We start from the raw sequence: 19,738 nt of genomic DNA on the forward strand, positions 1-19,738 counted from the left end.
CTGCCTCAGTTTCCACAGCTGTAAACTGGGGGAACGCCTTCCTCCCCAAGTGGTCACACGACACTGCTCACGTGGTTCCTGCGTGGCTCCCGCGCCGAGGTCTGCGCTCTGCCCTCACCCTCCAGCCCCAGTCTACTTTCAGAGGCAGGTCCCTTATTGTCCTTTAGGGAGAACGTCCTGACTGCAGCTACTAAAGCGGAGAGAATCCGCCCATAAATCAGAACCTGGCTATTGAATTGCCAGGCACCTGTCCTTGGACATGGGGCCTGAGACCCAGCATTGTCAACTGAGAAAGACAGGCGCCAGCTGAGGTCCCAGTGCACTGCCACCACCGTGGCGGGCCTCAGTGACCGTGGCACTGGGAGGCTGCTGAGGGGGGATTGGTCCCTTCAAACCCATATTGGAAAATTCCCAACAAGAGCTTTCTAAAACTGGCACAGGGAGCCCCCTTGGGCGTTGGTGGCCAGCCCAGCCATTCCTGAGGAGTCTGTGTGGAGGTTTTACATGCAGGACATTGATGCTGTGAGTATGAAAATATCTCAGCAAACAAGCACAGGGAGGGAGGAGGAGGGTTCCGAATTTTTACTGAAATGGAATCGCCTGAGAACCTACTGGATTTGCCCTGCAGAGAGCAAGGGGCGAGGCCTCCGGAGACACCAGGGCTCCCCACCACTGACAGAGATTTTAGAATGCCGAGAGCGAATGTGTGCAAGCCCCCTGCTTGTCTGGTCTCCAGGATCGTGCCGTGGGGTCACCCCCGGACGGTGAAGGCGTGTGTGGTGGAGCAGCTGGTCTTAGAACAGCCAGCTGCCGAGGCATGGTCTGACTTCCCGTGGTGGAAACGCAAAAACGTAAAAGGATTTGGTTTTTCATGTCTTTGGTCCTGGGGTACCCAGCTCTTTGGGGTTGAGGTCTCAGGCTGTGGCATGGGGCTGCTGACTGGTACCTAAAAGCTGCTCAAACACCTAAAAGGTGTTTCTGTCCTCTCCCTAGGGGAGTCAGGTGCCCTGCTGGAATGCCTGTACATGGGGGGGCAGGGGGGCAGATCTTCCAGGCTCCCCATCTCCCGTGCACCATCTTCCGAGATTTCAAGATGGTAGAGCTCAGAGTTAAGACCACAGGCTCTGAAGACATCCCCAGATCTGATATTTCGTAGCTCCATGACCCTGAGCATCTCTGAACCTCAGTTTCTTCACCTGTAGAATAGAGATGATGATTATACCTCTCTGGGTGTGGTAAGAATTAAATGCTATAAGATAAATGAAGTGTTGCGTGGAATGCCTGGCACGTAGGAAAGTCTTGATAAACTGTTATTACTGTTGGCCAAAGGACGGAAGGAGTGAGACCCGACACTGAGGTTGTTGATGCAGTCGACACGGAACCCTGCACACGTGTTCTGACTGATTTTGTGTTTTCCCTTTAGTCGGTAAGTGGCCCTCACATTCAACATGAGCAGAAGAGATTGGTTTGGTCTTTCTGCCACACAGTCTGGAAAGAAAGTGTTCTGAGAGCTATAGACTATTGCAGACTTTCGTTTTGGGAACTGTACCTCAAAGAAATAATTCTAAATCGCTTTTTTAATAACTTGTAAAAAAATTTTTTAAAAGTCAGACAGTAAGTATATAGTAAGAGAGTAGCTAAATAATTTACGGCATATCAAAGAGAATATTACATAACCACTTAAAATGACCAGTATGTGGGAATTAGAAATGCATAAATAGAATAATGGTGAAAAAGAGTATCAATTGATTACAGCTTGTTAGTGCTTCTTGTACATTAACAAAGAATGAGAAAATGTGGAAGGAAAGTCCTTTTCTCTAAAATTGCTTCAGCCCTTAAAATAGTTTAAATAGTGATTTAAAAAATGCAATGTTCTGTCGACTCTTTCTGGGCCGGGCAAATGGAATTAGAATAATTACAGGATCTACCTAACGCAGTCCTTTGACCAAAAGGGGAAAAATGAGGAAGCCCAAAGTCAGTGGGCTTGTATCCGAATGATTGTGCTGTGAATCTGGAGCGCGTAGCCGGAGGCGTTCCACCTGCACGGCCACATCTGCCTACAACAAACCTAGACCCTGACTTCTCCTATCACCAGCCCACCCACCTCTCTGCCAAAAGACAGAACCGCGCAGGTTATCCACAGGCGGGGCTTCACAGACCAGAGAAACATAGGTTGAGTAGGAATTGGATCTTTCTAAAAATCTGTTCATGCTGCCCTGCCCAGGGCATCAGGTCCACCCATTTTCAAAAGCTTAGCCGAGGGAAGAGAGAGGCTCAGCTCCTGGGTGAGGTTCTGATCGCTCTGACACGTGTTCCCCACTTTGAATTCTTTACTTTCTTTTTTTTTTTTTTTTGAGGAAGATTAGCCCTGAGCTAACATCTGCTACTAATCCTCCTTTTTTTTGCTGAGGAAGACTGGCCCTGAGCTAACATCCATGCCCATCTTCCTCTACTTTATATGAGAGATGCCACCATGGCATGGCTTGACAAGCAGTGCCTAGGTCAGCACCCAGGATCCAAACCTGTGAACCCCAGGCTGCCGAAGCAGAGCGCAAACTTAACCGCTGTGCCACGGGGCCGGCCCTCCACTTTGAATTCTTACAAGCCTTTCTCACCTGCATCAGTGGCTGGCAAGCTCATTCTTCCGGCTCAGGGGACAGAAGTCCAGAGCCCTTTGTGGGATACCGCGAAATGGTGATGGATTTAATTCCGTCTGAACAACAAGGAATGGTTTCACAAGTAGGAAATACTGCTTTCATCTGTTTATTACAATACAAAATCACCCATTAAAAAAAATTCAGTGTGAAGGGCTCTCTTCCAGTTTTGATGAAGATTGTCTCCTATGCAACTTGTTCCTTCAATTGGTCATTTAAGAAGAATTTATGGAACTAAAATATAAAACCAAGAAAAAAGCTTATCCATTGATGTGATTTTTTCTGAGTTTAGCAGCAGAACGAACGTGTTGGCAGGGTCACGAACCAGAATTCTCTGGGAAGATGACTTTAGAATCGCTGCTCTGGCCCGTTCCTTTTGCCCTCTTGGCACCCTTCCTTGTGGTTTATCTTTGTTTACTTGTATCATTTTGAATCCTTAGTTTAGCACCATAAAATGCCTCTTCCTTCGTTACCCAGGCTTCTCTCCCCACCGGAACTGAGGAATATTTCTGCACAGCCTTCCCCCCGCCCCCTCTGCCAGCTTGAGCGAGTGATGATAGCACGGGAGTGAATGAAGCCTGCAGAAAAATCCAAACAGTAGTGGCACAAAGCAAAGTCTTATTTTAGTTTTGGAAACCTCTGCCAAAAAAGAAATTGCTAAGCAAGACATTTCTGAAGGGCAGGAGGAAGTAAGGATTTGAAGGGAGAAGAGTGTTGCTGTCTGAGCATTGCCCTCTGCCCTGCAGGCTGATAACTGATAACCCCTCTAACTGATAACCTCGCCCACCGGCAAAGAGATGGGCGAGCTGACTTGCGAGGCACTTCTAACCTCCAGTGGCTATAAGTCCTGCACTTCCTAATTTCCTGGCTTCAAATCTTGGTCACAGGACACCCCATTTCCTGCCTTCCTGAGAAGCGGCTAGGCCCCTGTGCACGACCCGGAGGCCCCATTCCTCGCGTAGCCATTGGCCCTGACCTTGGCACGTCACCTCCCCTCTCTGGGTCTTCCTTGGCCGGTCAGCCGTGAGGAGGGTGGAGACGCCTGGCTGCTTCCTGCCTGTGTGACGGGGGTTGCAAAGGCCAGGACACTTTTATAAAGGATGAGTTCCTCCAAGGAGGATCCTGCTCGAGTGAAATAGGCCGGCGCTTCCACTGTAATCCTTGCTGTACCGTTCAGGAATGGTGAGGGGTGAGCAGAGAAGGAGCAGGTGTCAGGATGCCTCATCTTTATGATAATGGAGCGGAAAGAGGCCTGGGCAGCCATCTGGGGACCCGCTTCATTTGGCAGAGGAAGATGTGCGAACTGAGACGGCCGAGGTGGGGAGCTCCAGGCCGCCAGCCTAGGGACGTGCTGTGGCTGGAGTCGGAGCCTAGACCCCCTGGGCACCAGCCCTGGGTTCTCTCGACTCCATCAAAACAGAGGCCCTGGAACTAGCTGTTAGTTCCCAAACCTTCAATAGGATGGCTCTGGGAACTGAGCGTCGTGCAAGGTCTACTCTGATTCAGTGAAAACAAATTACCCAGTAAAGTTATTGAGTGGAGACAACCTGTGAACACAGGTCAGGCACGAATACCCAACCATCAGAGGGGCCTCCAGAATCCACATTTCCCGCCCAGTTCCCACTTCCTCAGAGGACTAGGGTCAGTCGGCTTTGACGCAACCTGGCAGCCAGTTAGTACGAGGAAGCCCAGAGAAACCCCAAAGTCCCATCCTGGGTGGCCGGGGTTAGTCTGGCTTTCTTCTCCCGGGTCCGGGGATGGGGATTAGTAGCCTGAAATCTCTCACAATGAGAAAAGCCCGAGACTCGTCTTGAGGGGTGGAAGGAGAAAGTGGTCTGCGTCTCTGCCTCCCACCTGTCATTATCCCATTCCGTTGAGATTTCCAGATTCTGACCTCTGGTTCTTCCCATCAGGACATGGGTGATCATTCCATTTATTTATTCCATGTATGTTAATGCAGCACTAACTATCCATGGGGCCCTGTAGTAGGCACGAGAGAGTCAGAGGGGACTGAGCATTACCGAGCCTTTGTCTTTTGGGGTCTCGGATTCCTTCCTGTAATTGTGTGCAGAGTTTTGGGGCATGTGTAAATGTGCATTTTTTCTTGGGGGTCGGATCTGCTACCCTGTAAGAGTTAAGAACCACCCTAGTGGGTGTGCGCTAGAACTTCATTCATGCACCTGCTGTCCTGGTCAGCATCCTCATCCTGCCCGTTGAGTCGAGACCCCAGGGCTGACCGAGCGTGAACAGGTGGGGCGTGTCTGCCCAGAGCACCGGAGTTTTCTGTAGGACCTCAGGAAGCCTGCCTGCCTGCCCAGGTCCAGGCCCCACATCTGTGGATTCTGCTTCAAGGGTTGATGTCATCTTGCATGTCCTGGCCCAGCAGCTGTGGTCCTGGACCTCAGTGAGCCCTGGAGAGGCCACTGTGGCATGTGAACAGATGCTGGACTGCTTTTTGGCTCTCAAAGACGCTTTCCTTCAGCCCTCTGACCTTAGGGCTCCTGCTGGAGGTCAGGTTCAAGAATTTCCCGTCTGTTCTCTTGACAGTCCTGCCCTACCCAGTGGCCTGAGGGACCTCGTGGCCTCTGAGTCGCTGTCTGGGGACCCCTTTGGCTCTGTGGTTATCCCGCTGTGTTCAGGTGACACCTGGCGTCCCTCTGCTAGTCCTGTAGAGGGTTTTACAGAAGGATAGCCTGGTGAATGCATCCCATGAGAACCTTGGCGTCAGTTTAGCATGCCGTCTGATGCCGAAATCCAGGATGTAATTGCTGCGGGTTGATGGGATAGGAGCAGAGGTCCAGACTGACGGTAGTCGGAACCGAGGCTTCCGGGAGGCCGACATTGCAAGATGAGCGCTTTTCTCTCCGCCTGTTGTGAATATGAGTGTGCACGAGTGTGTGAGAGACTCACTTGCTGCAGGGGACGGGCTGAGCTCTCTTCTTTCTCCCTCTGTAGAGAGAAGACACGGTTCAATGTGCAGGCCGCCTCCCTCTCCAGCATCTCCGCCCTCCAACTCCAGGACGTCCCTGGTCCAGGTGAAAACGAAGGCCTGTCTCAGCGGCCATAACTCTGCCAGCAGCATCTCAAAGCCATTCAAAACGCCCAAAGACAATCTACTTACCTCCAGCAGCAGACAGCACACGGTCTTTTCTGCGAAAGGATCAAGGGACAAACCATGGTGAGTGTCGGGTGCTGGCAGCCAGCAGCTGTCTGTGCTCACTGCTTGTCCCTGTCACTGCGGGAAACGGTGTTGACCCTCTGACTATGTTCCTGGGCATCATGTCTAGGAATTTGGGGAAGTGAGGATGGAAGGGACAGAAAAACCAGTATGATGGGATGAGAAACCCAGACGCAGGGGGAACAGGGGAACTGAAATATGCCTGGCAGGGGACTTTTTTCTGCTCCTGAGAGCTGAGCTGCGTTGTGTCTGAGAACGGGGTAACAGGGAAATAGTCCTCACTTAGATGGTCACCTCTCAATTTTCCGCCCCAATGAAGAGAAGCCTCTGTGTGAATAATCAGAAGCACAGACTGGCGGCCCAGCGGGGAGCGCGGCCCAGTGGGGAGCGTGGCCCAGCGGGGAGCGTGGCCCCGGGAGGCAGGCCCCCCACAGTGCCCCCCCCGCCAGGACCAGCTGAGGCTCCGCTCCACGGAATAGCTGCCAGCAGAGGCGGGTAATTGGGAGCTGACCACAGAGGGAAGACAGGAAATCCACAGAGAGTGTCACCCCTTTGATGGGGTGGGAGATTGCTGCTTGCAGGGGGCTGTGAAAAATCAGAGGCTTTTCATTCATTTTTTTTTTAATCTCAGTCTTTCCCAAAAAGTCAGGAAAGGTTACCCACCGAATGGACAGATAGGAAAGCAAACTGAAAAAGAGGACAGGAGGCAGAAGATGAGCATCTTCCAGCACCGCCGGACCCACCCTGGACCACTTGAGGCCTGGCTTCTTACAGCGCCTCTAGCCTTATTTTCAGGCCTCGGGCAGGCAGACGAGGAATGGCTGTGGGGTCCATCTCATTTATATCTTTAAAGGGAAAAAGTGTTGTGGAACGTAATGATAGTTGATTGCACTTAAGCTCGTACTTAGGAAAGCTGTGGACTAAAATCATCCATCAGTTGGTTTGTCACTGCACGCTGGAGGTTAGGATGACCCTGTAAGGAGCTGGTGGTGTCAGATCAATTAAAGAGCCCCTTGTGATAAAATGAGAAGATTTAGACACGACGTCAAGGCCGGGAGTCACTGTCCTGCAGGGGGACAGGCTTTGTCCTCTTCTGATTGCTAGAATCTCGGGTCCATCCTGCAGGAGGACGGAGCTGGTTAGGGAAGATGCAGGCTGAGGGTGACGGCTGGTGGCCCCAGGGTCTCCTCCGGGTCAGTGGCCTCGGAGGCCACCTGCGGGGTTGTCTGCCGAGGCAGCCTCAGGCGTCCCGATGTGCGCACAAGCTCGGGCAGCCCTGCCTGTGTGCAGATGTCAGCCAGCGGACTTTGGGCAAGATGCTCAATCTTGCTGTGCCTCAGTTTCCCTCCTCTGTAAAAGGGGCTCATAACAGCTCTGCCGCACGGGACTGTCTTGAGCATCAAGCCAGCTCACTTTTATAACAGCTGCCAGCACAGTGTCTGGAGCCGAGAACGCTTCGATAAATATTTGATGATAAGGTTATCGGTGTGATTCTTGTGTGCACCCAAGGACAGAGCTCCTGCCACCCGGGTAAAGGTCGAGAAGTCCAATCTCTGGAAAAGGTAGAGAAACAGCTCTTCGGACCCAGACTGAAGTTGAAAATGGAAAAGGAAACGGTCGTTCATTCTGAGTCCAGAAATGAGCTACAGAGAACGCGTGGTGGGGAAGGCTGGGACGGTTCGGCCTGGGGGTTCCACTGGCTTAGCCGCAGTGCCGGGCGGCTCCCCCAGAGAGCCATGAGGAAGAACGAGCACTGAGGATGGGGCCAGAAAAGCCAGCTCAGGTCCCGGCTCCACCGCCAGCTTTCTGTGTGACCTTGAACAAGTCACTTAACTGCTCTGAGTCTTTTTTTCAAGCCTGAATATTTTTTGATTCTAAATCACAAACCTCTTAAAAATTCTCAAAAGTTCCTCATTGCCTCCTGAATTGAGTTAGGCCCCTAGCCCAAAATAAGGGAATGTCTGCAATCCGGCACTGATCCAATCATGGTCACCCAGTACCATCCCGTCACTCCAGCTTCCCCACCATGTCTCCCCCCACGTTTGCCCAGAACATCCATCTGTCCTTACTCAATGTGACACTTAATGAGCACCTGTTGTAATACTGTGTGCCAACTCTATAACAAGCCCCAAGGATGTACAGGGCCCACGATGTCACCTACAGCACCTTGGTGCAAGTTAGAAAAAGTCCTAGATACAGCTCTGTACCAGAGTGCACAGTTGGCTAGTGGTTTTCATCCTCAACCAGACATCCTAGTGCAGTGCATAACCTGTACAACTGTACACTGCAGCCCTGGGGATGCAAAGTTAAATAAGACACAGACACTGTCTTAGGGAGTCTGTAAAAAGAGACATAAGCTCACACAGAGTACGATGTGATAAGAGCTAAGATATTAGAGCACAGAAGAAGGGCGCCTAACCCAGGCTGAGCACCCAAACGGTTTTTCATAAGAAGTCACACTTGGCACTGAATTTGCAGGATAAGTAAGACTAAGCTAGACCAAGAAAACCAGATGAGAATGGTAAATGTTACGTTATATATATTGTACCACAATCAAAGAGACTTTTTTTAAGAAAGTGGGAAGGGCGTCCCAGGCAAAGGGAACAGAACGTGCAGAAGTAGTTCATGTGGGGAGAGGCAGGAGATGAAGCTGGGTAGGGGGGTGACCCTGAAGTTCCACTGTCTGTGCCACGTTCAGAAATTCGCGCTTCCCCCCAAAGGCTGCGTGGCGCTGTGAGAGGAGCAGATTTCCGTGGTAGCGAGCTCACCCTGACAGCAGGAGAAAGGAGGGGTTGAGGGGCCCTCAGGAAGAGCGAGAAGAGTGGAGACACTTTTGTGTGATGTGGGCGAGGTGTGGTGACAGCCTGGACCCAGGCGGCGGTTGCAGGCACATGCCAAGGGGCCAGGTGGGAGTGAAAGGCAGGAGGACAGTGCCACGGCCCTCGGGGCTGGGTGCACGTAAGGCATGCAGTACACGGGGAGAGCGTGGGATGAGGTCTGGGGTCCCGGCCTGGACAGCTGGTGACTGGTCCTCAAGAAAAGGGCAGAAAGGGCCAGAGGGAGCCAAGACTGCTAAGACAAGTGTTCTTTGCACAACAGCCCGTCCCTTCTTTCCTGGCCCCAGTCCTCTCTGTGCCTCACCGCCCATCCCATGGGCCCCCTTCTTCTCGAAGGTTTTATCCTCGAATTGTGTAGACTGGTGCCGTCCAGCAGATATATAACGGGCGCCATGCATGCAATCTGAAATTTTCTAGTAGCCACATTGAAAAAAGTGAAAAGAAACGAGTGAAATTAATTTTTAACAATGTTTTATTTAACCTAATGTAGCCACAGTATTGTCATGTCAACATGTAATCAGTGAGATAGTTTACGTTCTTTTTTTTTTTTTTTTTTGCTGAGTCTTCAAAGTCCTGTGTGTTTTCCACTTACGGCACGTCTCAATTTGGACACTAAATTGTCATTGGAAACACTTGATCCATATTTAGATTTCATAAAAAATTAGCAGCCGTAACATAGACTCGCATATCCAAGTTGTTCCCATATTACTTTTCTGATAACTGCGTTTTTCTAATGACTGAATCAGGTAGCTGTTTTTAAATTTTAATGAATTAAAATTAAGTAAAATTTGAAATGCAGTTCCTCAGCCACATTTTAAGTGCTCGATCGCCACAGTGGCTGGTGGCTCCTGCATCAGACAGCACAGATCTGGACACGTCGGCCCCCTGCCCTGCGGGGTCCCTCCAGCTTTTTGACTCACAGGCGTGTTACGGTGGCTCCTCACATCTCTCATGTTATGCCCCCAACAGGAGCTGCTAAATTCCGAGGCCGGGTGTGTGGTGGGGACAGACCCGCAGGACCCAGGAGGGCCTTGCAGAGGCCCAGCCCCCGACACCACAGCAGCTCTGTATCAGCCCCTGAAGGCCAAGAAAGCGTAGGGCTTGCCTGCGGGCGGTGGCCGTGGCCTTTAGATTAGATTAGACAACAGGTCCGGGGCGCTCTTTCCCAAGTAGCTCAGATGCCCAGGTAAAACAACAAAGCACCCTCCTGGGCTCGGGTGCCCTCCTGGCGTCTCACACGGGTTCAGTGGTCTGTGGGTTTCTCGTCTTCTCCCTTCTGTGGCTGGGGAGGTAAAAAAATGACTCTGCATTAGGAGAAAGGGGGAACCGGAGACAGCATCCCCGTGGGGCCAGGTTTGTGCCCTGCAGAGGTGCCTGGCAGTGCTCGCAGCTCACCCAGCACCCGTGCTTTCACCCCCGCTTCCCTGGGTCATTGTCCTGCGGGTAGGGACCATCCCTGGGGGAGCCAGAGGCCAGAGGATATCCTACCTGACATCCTTGGAGCCCGTAAAGGCGGAGGAGTGGGCAAGAAGGTTCTGTCCCCAGGTGGAAGTCAAGAGGGAAGGATGACTGGCTGTTTTGAGCTCAGACAAGCATCTCAGACTTGACTTCAGAGTCCCTGTTCAGCGGGGGAGCAGCCCCCTGCCTGGGGGCTGAGCCAACCAGGCTGACTTTCCCACCTGCTGGCCTTTTAGCTGCCCTGGTCCAGGAGGTGAGCTGATGGGGGAACTCAGACCCGAAAACCCACTGCTGTGGGCAGGGGCAGGGAGGGGCCGTCCTCCCCGGCAGGGAGGGCCCGCTGCCTTCTCTTTGGGCCTTATCAACCCACACGTGTGTGCTGACTGCTAAATATGCTCAGCTATTAAAAATGCAGGAGACGAGCCTGCTGCTCCAGAAGGAAAATGAGCCAGAGCAAAAGAAAAGTCAGCAGGCTCCCTGGCCCCCTGCATGTGCCCGACCAAACACGTGGGGGTTGGGGGGGCCCTCTTCCAGTGGGAGGCGTGTCCTCCTGGTGTGTGGGCGGGTCTGGGGGTGGAAGTGCTCTGGAAGCCTTCCCCCTCCCCCGCTTTACAGAGAGGAAATGATGACGAGGACGCCCTGGCCCAGCGCCTTGGAAGGCACAAGGCTTGCTCATCACTTCCTGGTGTCGGCACGGACCAGGGCAGGACCACGGCTCAGTAACGATGGCTCCCTGAGGGACCAGGGAGTCATCACACGGCTTCTACTCGTGCTGGGAAGTGTTCGAGATGCCAAGTGCTGCAGATCCTCCGGGTGACCCCGATTCCTCAGCGGGAGGAATCCTCCGCCTGGTGTCCTCGCCCCTCGCCCTGCCCTTCCGCCCGTCCGCCCCCCGCTCTGCGCCCCCGCCCTGGTGCTATGCGCCCTGCCCTGCTCAGAAGCCTTCGGTGGCCTTCACTTGTTGGCCCACAGAGCAGAATTTAGCCCCTTTGGAGGTGGATATGCGAGCTGGCATTTCCCACTTGTTCCCCTGCTCCTGCCAATATCTTATCCCCTTCATCCCGTCTTTCAGGTGTCCCCGTGTATTTGTAGCTCCTCACACGTGCCTCCGTGTGTTCACACGTGCTGTTTCTCTTCCCGGGAGCAGCCTCCCTGCCTGTCCCTGCACGTGCTTAAAGTGTCCACATGAGCGTCACTTCCTCCAGGAAGCCTTCCTGGACTTTGATACAGACTGAGATGCTCCTTCCTCTCAGCTCCCATTAACCCTCAAGGTACCACCCTGAGAGCTACCGTCATATACTGTGCTTATCTGCTCCCTTCTCCTCCCCACCCCTGGCTGCACCTTGAGCTCCTCGGTGTCCCCATGGTTTTGCATGGCATCCGGCACCCAGCGCATATTTCGTAAATGAATGTGTGATGAGTGAACGAATGAAGGAGTCTGTGAAATGGAACGCTCCTTCCCCCTCCTCACAGAGTTTTCTGATGCTAAAGGAAACAAGGGGTGTAAATAAAGATCTTTTGAGCTCTTGAGGAGAAGCTGAGTGCCAGTTCCCAGCAGGGAATTATTTTTCCCTGTTACAGTTATTAGAGTTAGGACTGTGGTCCTGATGGTAGGAAGGAAAAACACCCTGTGCTCTCGCAAGAAGGGAAAGATATTTTCTTTGCAATTAAAGAGGAGTGAGTCCAGTGCGGGCCACTCCCCAGCCCCTGCGTGCTCAGGAGCAACACCCGAGTCCCAAAGAGAGTAGAGGCATTGGTGTGGCCCCACAGAAGTGGCTTCCTGGGTTCCCTTCTTACAAATCCAGCCCATCACCCGGGAGAGGAGGGGGACCTGCTGAGGCCAGTGTTTGCCCCGGTGGTGCAGGTTTGGGTGTTGAGGGAGGTGTGGGGAAGAGGATGAGAGGAGGAAAGGTGGGTGGAGAGAGGAAGTAGACAGGGGTTATGGGAGAAGCCGCAGAGGGAAAGAGTAGAAAGGGCTGGTAGGTAAGAGGATGGGCAGTGGACGGCCGGAATATTCGAGCATCCAGGGGATGCTGTCCCTTCCAGGACCAGGAGGCATCGGGAATTTAGACATCGAAGTGCTGTGTGCTCACTGGGTTTTCCGATAATCAAGGTAAGGACAATGGACAGCTCCTTGGTTGCAAGCTCACCGGACCTTGTCAAGTCACAGAAGCGCTCAGAAATAGAGACTAGAGTCTAGGGAGGGAAAACATAGGCAGGGACAGCTGGGGAAGGAAAACAGGGCATGACGGAGAGAGGGAGCAGGAGCCAAGAAGATGAGTAGCCATGGTCCTTCATATTTGCACAGCCCATTGTAATTCCTAGATGCTTTCGTAGCCCCAAGCCCTTTTGAGCCTCAAGTCTACTCAGTGATAAGATGGGGAAACAGAGACCCACGCGGGTGGAGTGACTGGCCCGAGATCGCACACGCACTGGCCGGTGGCGCAGGTGGGACTCGATCCTTGGCCCTCTCACTTCCAGGGCTGTGGTCAGGAGCACTGCCCTTGGAGCTGCCTGCCCTTTGCTTTGCGGAGTGAATGCGCTGGGCTCGGCTTCCTCGTCTATAAACTGGGGGTGGGGATTAAACACCATCTTCCGGGCGCGTAGCCTACTGCCCCAGCACGTGGTGGGTGCTCACTGTGGGAGCGTCAAGGGAGCATGAGAGGAGTAAGGGATGGGGGTCAGCAAGTCCCTCACACTCACCTTTGTCCTCGCTCTGGCCCCTCTACCAGGAGAAGAGAACCTGCAGGCTGGTCCTTATCGAAAGCGTCTTACAGGGGAGAGCTGGTTTGCTTTTCTGTGTTCTGTGACTTAACCTTCGCTGAGAACATTAATTCATTCATCAAACATTTATTGAGCCCTTCCTAAGTGCCGAACAATGTGTATGTCTCTGGGATATCTCTGGTGTGACATATACACTCGGTCAAGGTCCCTCTCCTTGGTGGCTCATGGTCTGGTCAGACCACATAGATATGGAACTGAAACCTTGCCCTTTGGTGAGATAAGTGTGACAGAAATACCTAGGAAGGAACAGCCAGCGTGAGAGCCTGAGAGGCTGTTGGGGCAGGAGCTGTGGGTGGGCCAGGCTGTGAGGTCGGACTTGGCACGCTGCGCAGTGCAGAGCCATTCAAGCAGTGGGATGGGGCTCACACGTACAGTGGTGGCTGAGTGGAGATGGATTCGAGCACAGAAAGAGGCTGGGATGGGAATCCTGGCAGTGGGGATGTTCCTCAGGGTTCGGGCGAGCGATGAGGACGAGGCCTGAGCTGATGGTGCAGAAAGGGGTCCATCTCAGCAGGTGGACGTGTGAGTGCCTGGACGTGGGGAAGGGCCGAGGTCTCCAACTGGATGGTGCTGTCTTTAGCAGAGTTTTGGAAAAACAGAAAGTAGATTTAATTTAGAGCAAAGAATTTCCTGAGTTTGCTGTAGGTCAGTGTGAAGAATAAACTCTTGAAAGTTTAAATGAGGTGCGCTTGGCATTCTGGATGGGGTGGTTTGGGTGCGGGGCTGCCTGCCCGGTGCTGGATTCCAATACAGAGAAGAAAGAAGCAGAACGAGTGACACCCAGGCCTTCCCAGGCCACTTGAGAGGGAGGATGCTCCCTGGGCTGTTTCTCTGGGCAGGAAGTTGGGCAGCAGAGGCTGGGGCAGTGGCAGGCGGCCAGGGATGCTGTGCCGTTCCTCCATCCCCAGCGTGCTCAGAACAAGCCTCCTGAAAGCAATGGGCGAGGACCTGAGCACCCATCTCGGCTCCAGCCTCCCTGGCCAGGGGATGGAGGATGATCTGTGAGGAATCCTCTTCTCTCCCCCTGGGTCGCTGTTGGCTCCAGGGCTTGAGGGAGACAGTGAACGCCTTGGCTGCACTGGCTCTGGGAGGCGAGGCTCAGGCCCAGCGACAAGGCAGTTTGCAGCTCCAGCAGCAGGAGCCAATGACCTCTGGTGGCTGCAGAGGGGAGTGCTCCCACTTGCTGCTCCTGAGCAGAGCCTGTCCTGGGGCCGGGGCGCTGGGGGCTCTGTCCGGCTCTGCACGATCTGCTCCCTCCAGTATCCACTTGCTTTCTGACCTCTGTCGTCTCCGATCTGCCCTCCAAGGCCCCGATACCGTGTATGCGTTGATGTGAGTTTCACTGGTACTCGTGTTAATTGTGAGGCTCCTCGTTCCCCTGTGTGGAAGGAGGATACAGAGCAGGTGTGGCTGGTTTGGTCTAGGCTTGTCTTGACCCCCTCCTGGCTCACAGCCCGAGTCTGCACCACTGCGGGCCAGCCGGTCCCACGTGCGCACTAGAGAGCCTGTCCAGCATCGTGCACCCCCCACCCCCCCGTGCCCACACTCTGCTCTTCCTTCTTATCTTCCCCTCTTCTCTAGCTTGCCAGTTTTCCCCCAGTCTCGGGCATTACGGCTCCCCAAGACTGTCAAGACGTCAGTGCCCATGGGTGTCCCAGTGGGCTTGGAGACCACGGTCTGAGCTCCGTGCCTCGGGAAGCCCTCATTAACAGAAGTGCCGGAGAGCCTGACAGAGGCTGCGGGGGCTCCTGCTGCCAGGGACCCAGAGCAGCCTAGAAGGGGCAGGTACAGGTGTTCTTCCAGGCGTCTTAGGGCCAGCAGGGGCGCCCGCTGCCTGACATACTTCAGGGTTGCAGGAGACACGTTTGTGGGCAAGGAAGCTTGAGTTTCTGCTCTCTTCTTCCAGAATGTGTTCTCCAGGTGGGAGCTTTACCGCTAGTCCCAGCTCGAGCGGTGCCTGGAAGACCAGGGATTGGGAAGTGGGGCCGGAGGCTCCTGGAAAGGGGTCGTTGGGTCTGGAAAGACTTCCTACCCAGCTGTTTGTCCTCCTCACTGCACACCCCAGAAGTGGTCCTCCACTCTGGTGAATGTGGACGGCCACCGCTCCCTCCCTTCTGCCCTGCCTCCTCCCACCTCGTCCATCCCTCCTTCCACTGTGAGACCAGGAGGCTAAGAGGACAAAAATTTCTGCTGGCAATGATGACTTGCTCTCCAGTCGTCTATGCCAGAAGCATCAGGGTCCGTGGGGAGAGGGGATGGCCTGATGCTCTCTCCTCTCTTGGTTTTAGCTCCAGTTTATTGAGGGCCAACTTTGTTCCCAGCGCTATGCTAAGTGCTTTGTGTGTATTATCTCATTTAATCGTTTCAAATCTCCATCCTGGTCTTCATTTTACTGATAAGGAAACTGAGGCCCGGAGTGGTGAAGTCCTGGGAGAGGCTGGGCAGAGCGGCCATGTGCGCCCGTGTGGGTTTGCACCGTAGGCTCTCGTCCTGCCTGGAGCCAAGGAAGAACGGAAACTAGCACTCCTCCCCCTGCCGGGCAGCCGCCCTATTTCTCATTCACGGGAGTCCTGAGGGGCTCACTGAGGCCCTAAACCCGGGAGGTCGGATGGCTTTCCCACTGCAATGCATCCAGCAGTAGAAGAGGCAGGATTCGCATCTAGGTTTGTCTGATTTCAAAGCCTGTGTTTCTGACCGTTAGCCTAGACTCTCTTGCAACACGCTCCACCTTCTGTGAATGGGGTTGATGACTCTGTTTTCTGTTTGCTTACAGTGTTTACAAATTGGCTTTCTGAAAGTTTTCCCAATCTTTTTCCAGATTTAAAAAGATACACCATTTTTTCATTCATCAGGGTTTACATAGCACTGCCTGTGTTTGATGTACGCTGGTAGGACTTTGTAGCTCTGTTATTCAGGCTGATTCTTAGTGGTTGCCTGACTCCCAGCCTTTCAGAATGTCCCAAGTATTTCTTCAACTTAAAGAATTTAAATTTGATGTAAATAATGTCCTGATAGCAGCCCCCAGGATGCATCTAAGAGAGCCAAATTGAATTCCTTCTCTGAGGGCCTTTTAAAGTAGGGTAAATTCCTGTTTGCTTGGGATGCTTAAATGCTGTCACCACTTGGAAGCCACAAGGCTGGCGAGATGGCCCTTTCAAGGATCTGCCAATGAATCAGAGAGCCTCAAAAGTGTGCCAGGCCAGTAGGCACCCAGGCCTTTGTCGAAGGAATTGGTGGGAAGAAATCAGACAGCTGAGAACTCTCAGCAGACACATAACCCACAGCACAAATACCATATGTCTTCAGGTTCCTGCCTGTCAAATCCATCTTCACCCCGAGCTGGTAAGTGGAGCAGGGCTGGCGCTGATTTCCGCCGGCCTAAAGATTTTCTGAAGCATTCTTTTAAGGCGTATCTGTGGATGATCAAAGAATAAATCATGACGGTCAGGAAAGCATAGCTGGCAGGGGAACAGCTGGCCCTGCCACCATTGGTGGCCCTCAAAATGGCGCCATAAGATTGTCCACCTCTGCTCTTCTGCAGGCATCGTGGGCAAGGAGGGGAATCTGCTTGGTGCCAGGAGAACCATTTTTGTTAAAGCCAGAGGACCCTCCTTGGTCCGGAAAGATAAATGCAGACAGGCCAAACACGCAGGAAGAGGACGGGCAGCCGAAGCAGCGCAAATGGAGCAAGGTAGACATTTGCCCCGCGTAGCGAGGAGGATGAGGGAGGATCGTTCTCAGCTGCGGGATCCCTTCCCGGACCCGAGACAGAGGTGCAGAGATAACAAGGACATAACGACTCCCCGTATATTAGACACAGCAGGAGAACAAGCTGCAGCCCTGGGCTCCTTGAAAGAGTTCATCCCAAGCGAACAAAACAGGCATTATGAAAGCAGCAGGGGAAGAGTGGGCCTCTTTCTCCCTTTCAAATGCTGCGCCAAAGAAAGGATAACAGTGAGTTGATAAATGCGACTAATTGTGAGGCTCGGCAAGTGTGTAAGCGCATCCCTTAAGATCGAAAGGGGAGGAACTTGAGGGTCTTTGGCCAACCTCATGGGTAACTGCCAGGCTTGTTTATAACCTAAAGGGACAGAATCATAAATTGCTTAGTTATGTGGGTGTTGCCCACTCGCCACCCCTCCCAGCTCCTAACTGCAAGTGGAGGTGTTTGACTCACTGGGATTAGACGCAGAAAAGGGGGGAGATGCCCTTACCATGAAGACAAGAGACAGAATCCTTTGGCTTCTTTCCAAATGGAAAAAAAAAAATTAAACCTGTCATTCAAGGTCCACTGCCCCGGGCTGGGACACTGTCCTGCCTGGGAGAGGTGATGGCAGAGGAAGTGAGGGGAGTGAGAAAGGGGACAGTGGGAGAAAGCAGAAGATGCTTCTGAGATGATGGCTTCCAGAGAGCCACACGCCCCCATCCCTGGAGTGTAGGCAGATGCAAGGGTCTGTGTGTGAGTGAGGCCGGGGTCGGGACTCTCCAGCTTCTATGTCAGCCAGAGCTCATTGCTGACAGAAGATTGATCTCTGGGATTGGTTTTCCAAATGGTGTGGCACCATCTTACCATCATTTCCTCCTTTGTTCATCAGTTTAGGATCGTGGAGCCCTTGCCAATACTAGTGAAGAAAGCGGGCTGAATACTCAAATGGACCGATGGCCCACATTATGCCGGGGAATGAGGGTGACGAGGTCAGATGGGGGTGATTTTCACCTCTCTCTCTCATTTCCCCTGGGGATGCGTTTGACCCTTCCAGCTATCACTGAGCTGCCTGCATCCTTGTCTTCTCTTAACTCCCAGCAGAAGTACCTTCTCAGCTCAGGCCAGAGGCAAGATACCTTGGAGGGGAAGCCCAAAACCTTTGGGCGAGAGAAGGGACACCAAAGAAAACAGTCCCAGGGGCAGCCCCAGGCCCTCCTCCTTCACTCCATCTGCCACCCTTCTCCATCAGCTAACGACACCCTTGGAGGCCCACCCAAAACACCCAGTCTCCCTTCGCCTCCCGCTGCCAAGATGTGGCCGGCTTACCTGGCCTCGGGAGTGTTTACCCAGTGGCTCAGCTCCTTACTGACTCACCTGGTCTTTGGAACCCTTCAAAACATTCTGGACCGGATTTTTTTTCCCTAATACCTCCCATTCCCGTCCAAGAAAACTCAATCCCAGAGGACAGTACACCGACCTTTCCTTCTTGTTCCTGATGGGCGCCAATTCCACGTCCTGCCTATGGGCTTTGGGATCGAAGCCCCACTGGAGTTCTGGAGGCATTGGCGGTAGAGCAGATGAGTGGACCACACCCGTTATGTAGGGAGAAAGTTCCCAATTAGGAGCTCAGTCACAGACATTAGCTGGCCTGGCTCAAGCGAGGTTCCTACCACAAAGCTGGGAAGAGATCGGTCGAGTGGTGCTGTTCCAAGTGGCCGGCCCCGGTGCACCTGTGCTCTCGTGCTGCCTTAAGGAGCACGTTGGAGCTGGACGTTGCCTTTGGGGGAGAAACGCAGACTGTACTGTGGGCGTTTAAGGACCACTTGGCTCGGTTTCTACAGTGAGCTCAGTTTGTATGATTGCTCTGGGTTATTCTATCCTAACACCTTTGTCCACTGAGCTCGTGAGTATTCAGCGCGTGCCCAAGGCCTCTCTCAAAACAGCTGGAGGCCTTCCCTTTACTCATCTGGCTCACGTGACAGGCGCTGGCTCTGGAGCTTGAAGTCCTGACTTCCTTTCCTGAACTCACGTGGCTTCACAAAGAAGGGTATCAGAGAGGACCACTCGGGCGCTGAGGAGCCTCTCACCTGGCTAGTAGTCCGCGTGTTCACACCAACACTCAACAAGAGCTTTTTCAGCAGGCCCTTATAGCATGGATTTTCAAAGTCAGGATACTGAAGTATAATTTAAGTTGTGTGAGTTTTGTAATTTGTGGGAGTTTTATTTTGGTTTGTGTATTTTTTTTTTTTAATTTTTAGTTGTGGTCAAATACACGTAATGAAATTTACCATCTTCACCATTTTTAAGCGTACAATTCAGCAGTGCAACCGGTCTCCAGAACTCTTTCCATCTGGCAAAACTGAAACTCTAGGGGGCCGGCTCCGCGGCTGAGTGGTTAAGTTCAAGTGCTCTGCTTTGGCGGCCCGGGGTTTCGCTGGTTCGGATCCTGGTGCGGACATGGCAGCACTCATCAGGCCATGCTGAGGTGGCGTCCCACATGCCACAACCAGAAGGACCTGCAACTAGAATATACAACTAGGTACTGGGGGGCTTTGGGGAGAAGAAGAAAAAAAAAATTTAAAAACTGAAACTCTATACCCATTAAATAACAACTCCCCTTTCTCACCAGTCCCTGACCCCCGGCAACCACCATTCCACTTTCTGTCCCCATGAACTTGACCACTCTGCATCCGTCATATAAGTGAAATCATGCAGTATTTGTCTTTTTTGTGACCGGCTTATTTCACTTAGCATAATGTCCTCAACATTCACCTGTGTGTCAGAAATTCCTTCTTTTTTGAGGCTGAATAATATTCCATTGTATGTATATACCACATTTTGTTTATTCATTCATCCATCATTGGACACTTGGGCTGCTTCCACGGTTTAGCTATTATGGATAGTGTTGCTATGAACTGGGTGTACACATCTCTCTTTGAGACCCTGATTTCTGCAATTTGTGTCTTGTAAAGTTGAGTGAAGGAATGATTCTAGAAGGATTCCATACCCCATGGTTTTGCATTTTTGCCCATTTGGAAATGCAGCACTAACTTCACCAGGTAATAGCTTTATAGCGTCTTAGCGTGCTGACTTTTCAAGGGCTTCGTGTGCTGTTCTTCAG

The 19,738-nt window shown here is 52.6% G+C and overlaps 1 protein-coding gene across 30 annotated transcripts in view; it reads left to right on the forward strand.

The window, feature by feature from the left end:
* The window catches only part of ATXN7L1 (ataxin 7 like 1), a 220,861-nt gene that overhangs the window by 169,013 nt on the left and 32,110 nt on the right, over positions 1-19,738 (forward strand). For 26 of the 30 annotated variants that reach the window (XM_014831849.3, XM_044769764.2, XM_044769770.2 and 23 more), the window contains one exon: positions 5,610-5,832. In XM_014831849.3, the coding sequence (XP_014687335.1) occupies positions 5,610-5,832 (223 nt within the window). Of the gene's footprint in view, positions 1-5,609; positions 5,833-10,757; positions 11,399-11,427; positions 12,241-16,640; positions 19,157-19,738 lie in introns of those variants that run through there. The other 4 variants (XM_070505234.1, XM_070505235.1, XM_070505229.1 and 1 more) reach the window with 4 other exon arrangements.

The sequence above is a fragment of the Equus asinus genome, chromosome 1, assembly GCF_041296235.1.
Source record: "Equus asinus isolate D_3611 breed Donkey chromosome 1, EquAss-T2T_v2, whole genome shotgun sequence".
Taxonomy (NCBI): Eukaryota; Metazoa; Chordata; class Mammalia; order Perissodactyla; family Equidae; genus Equus; species Equus asinus.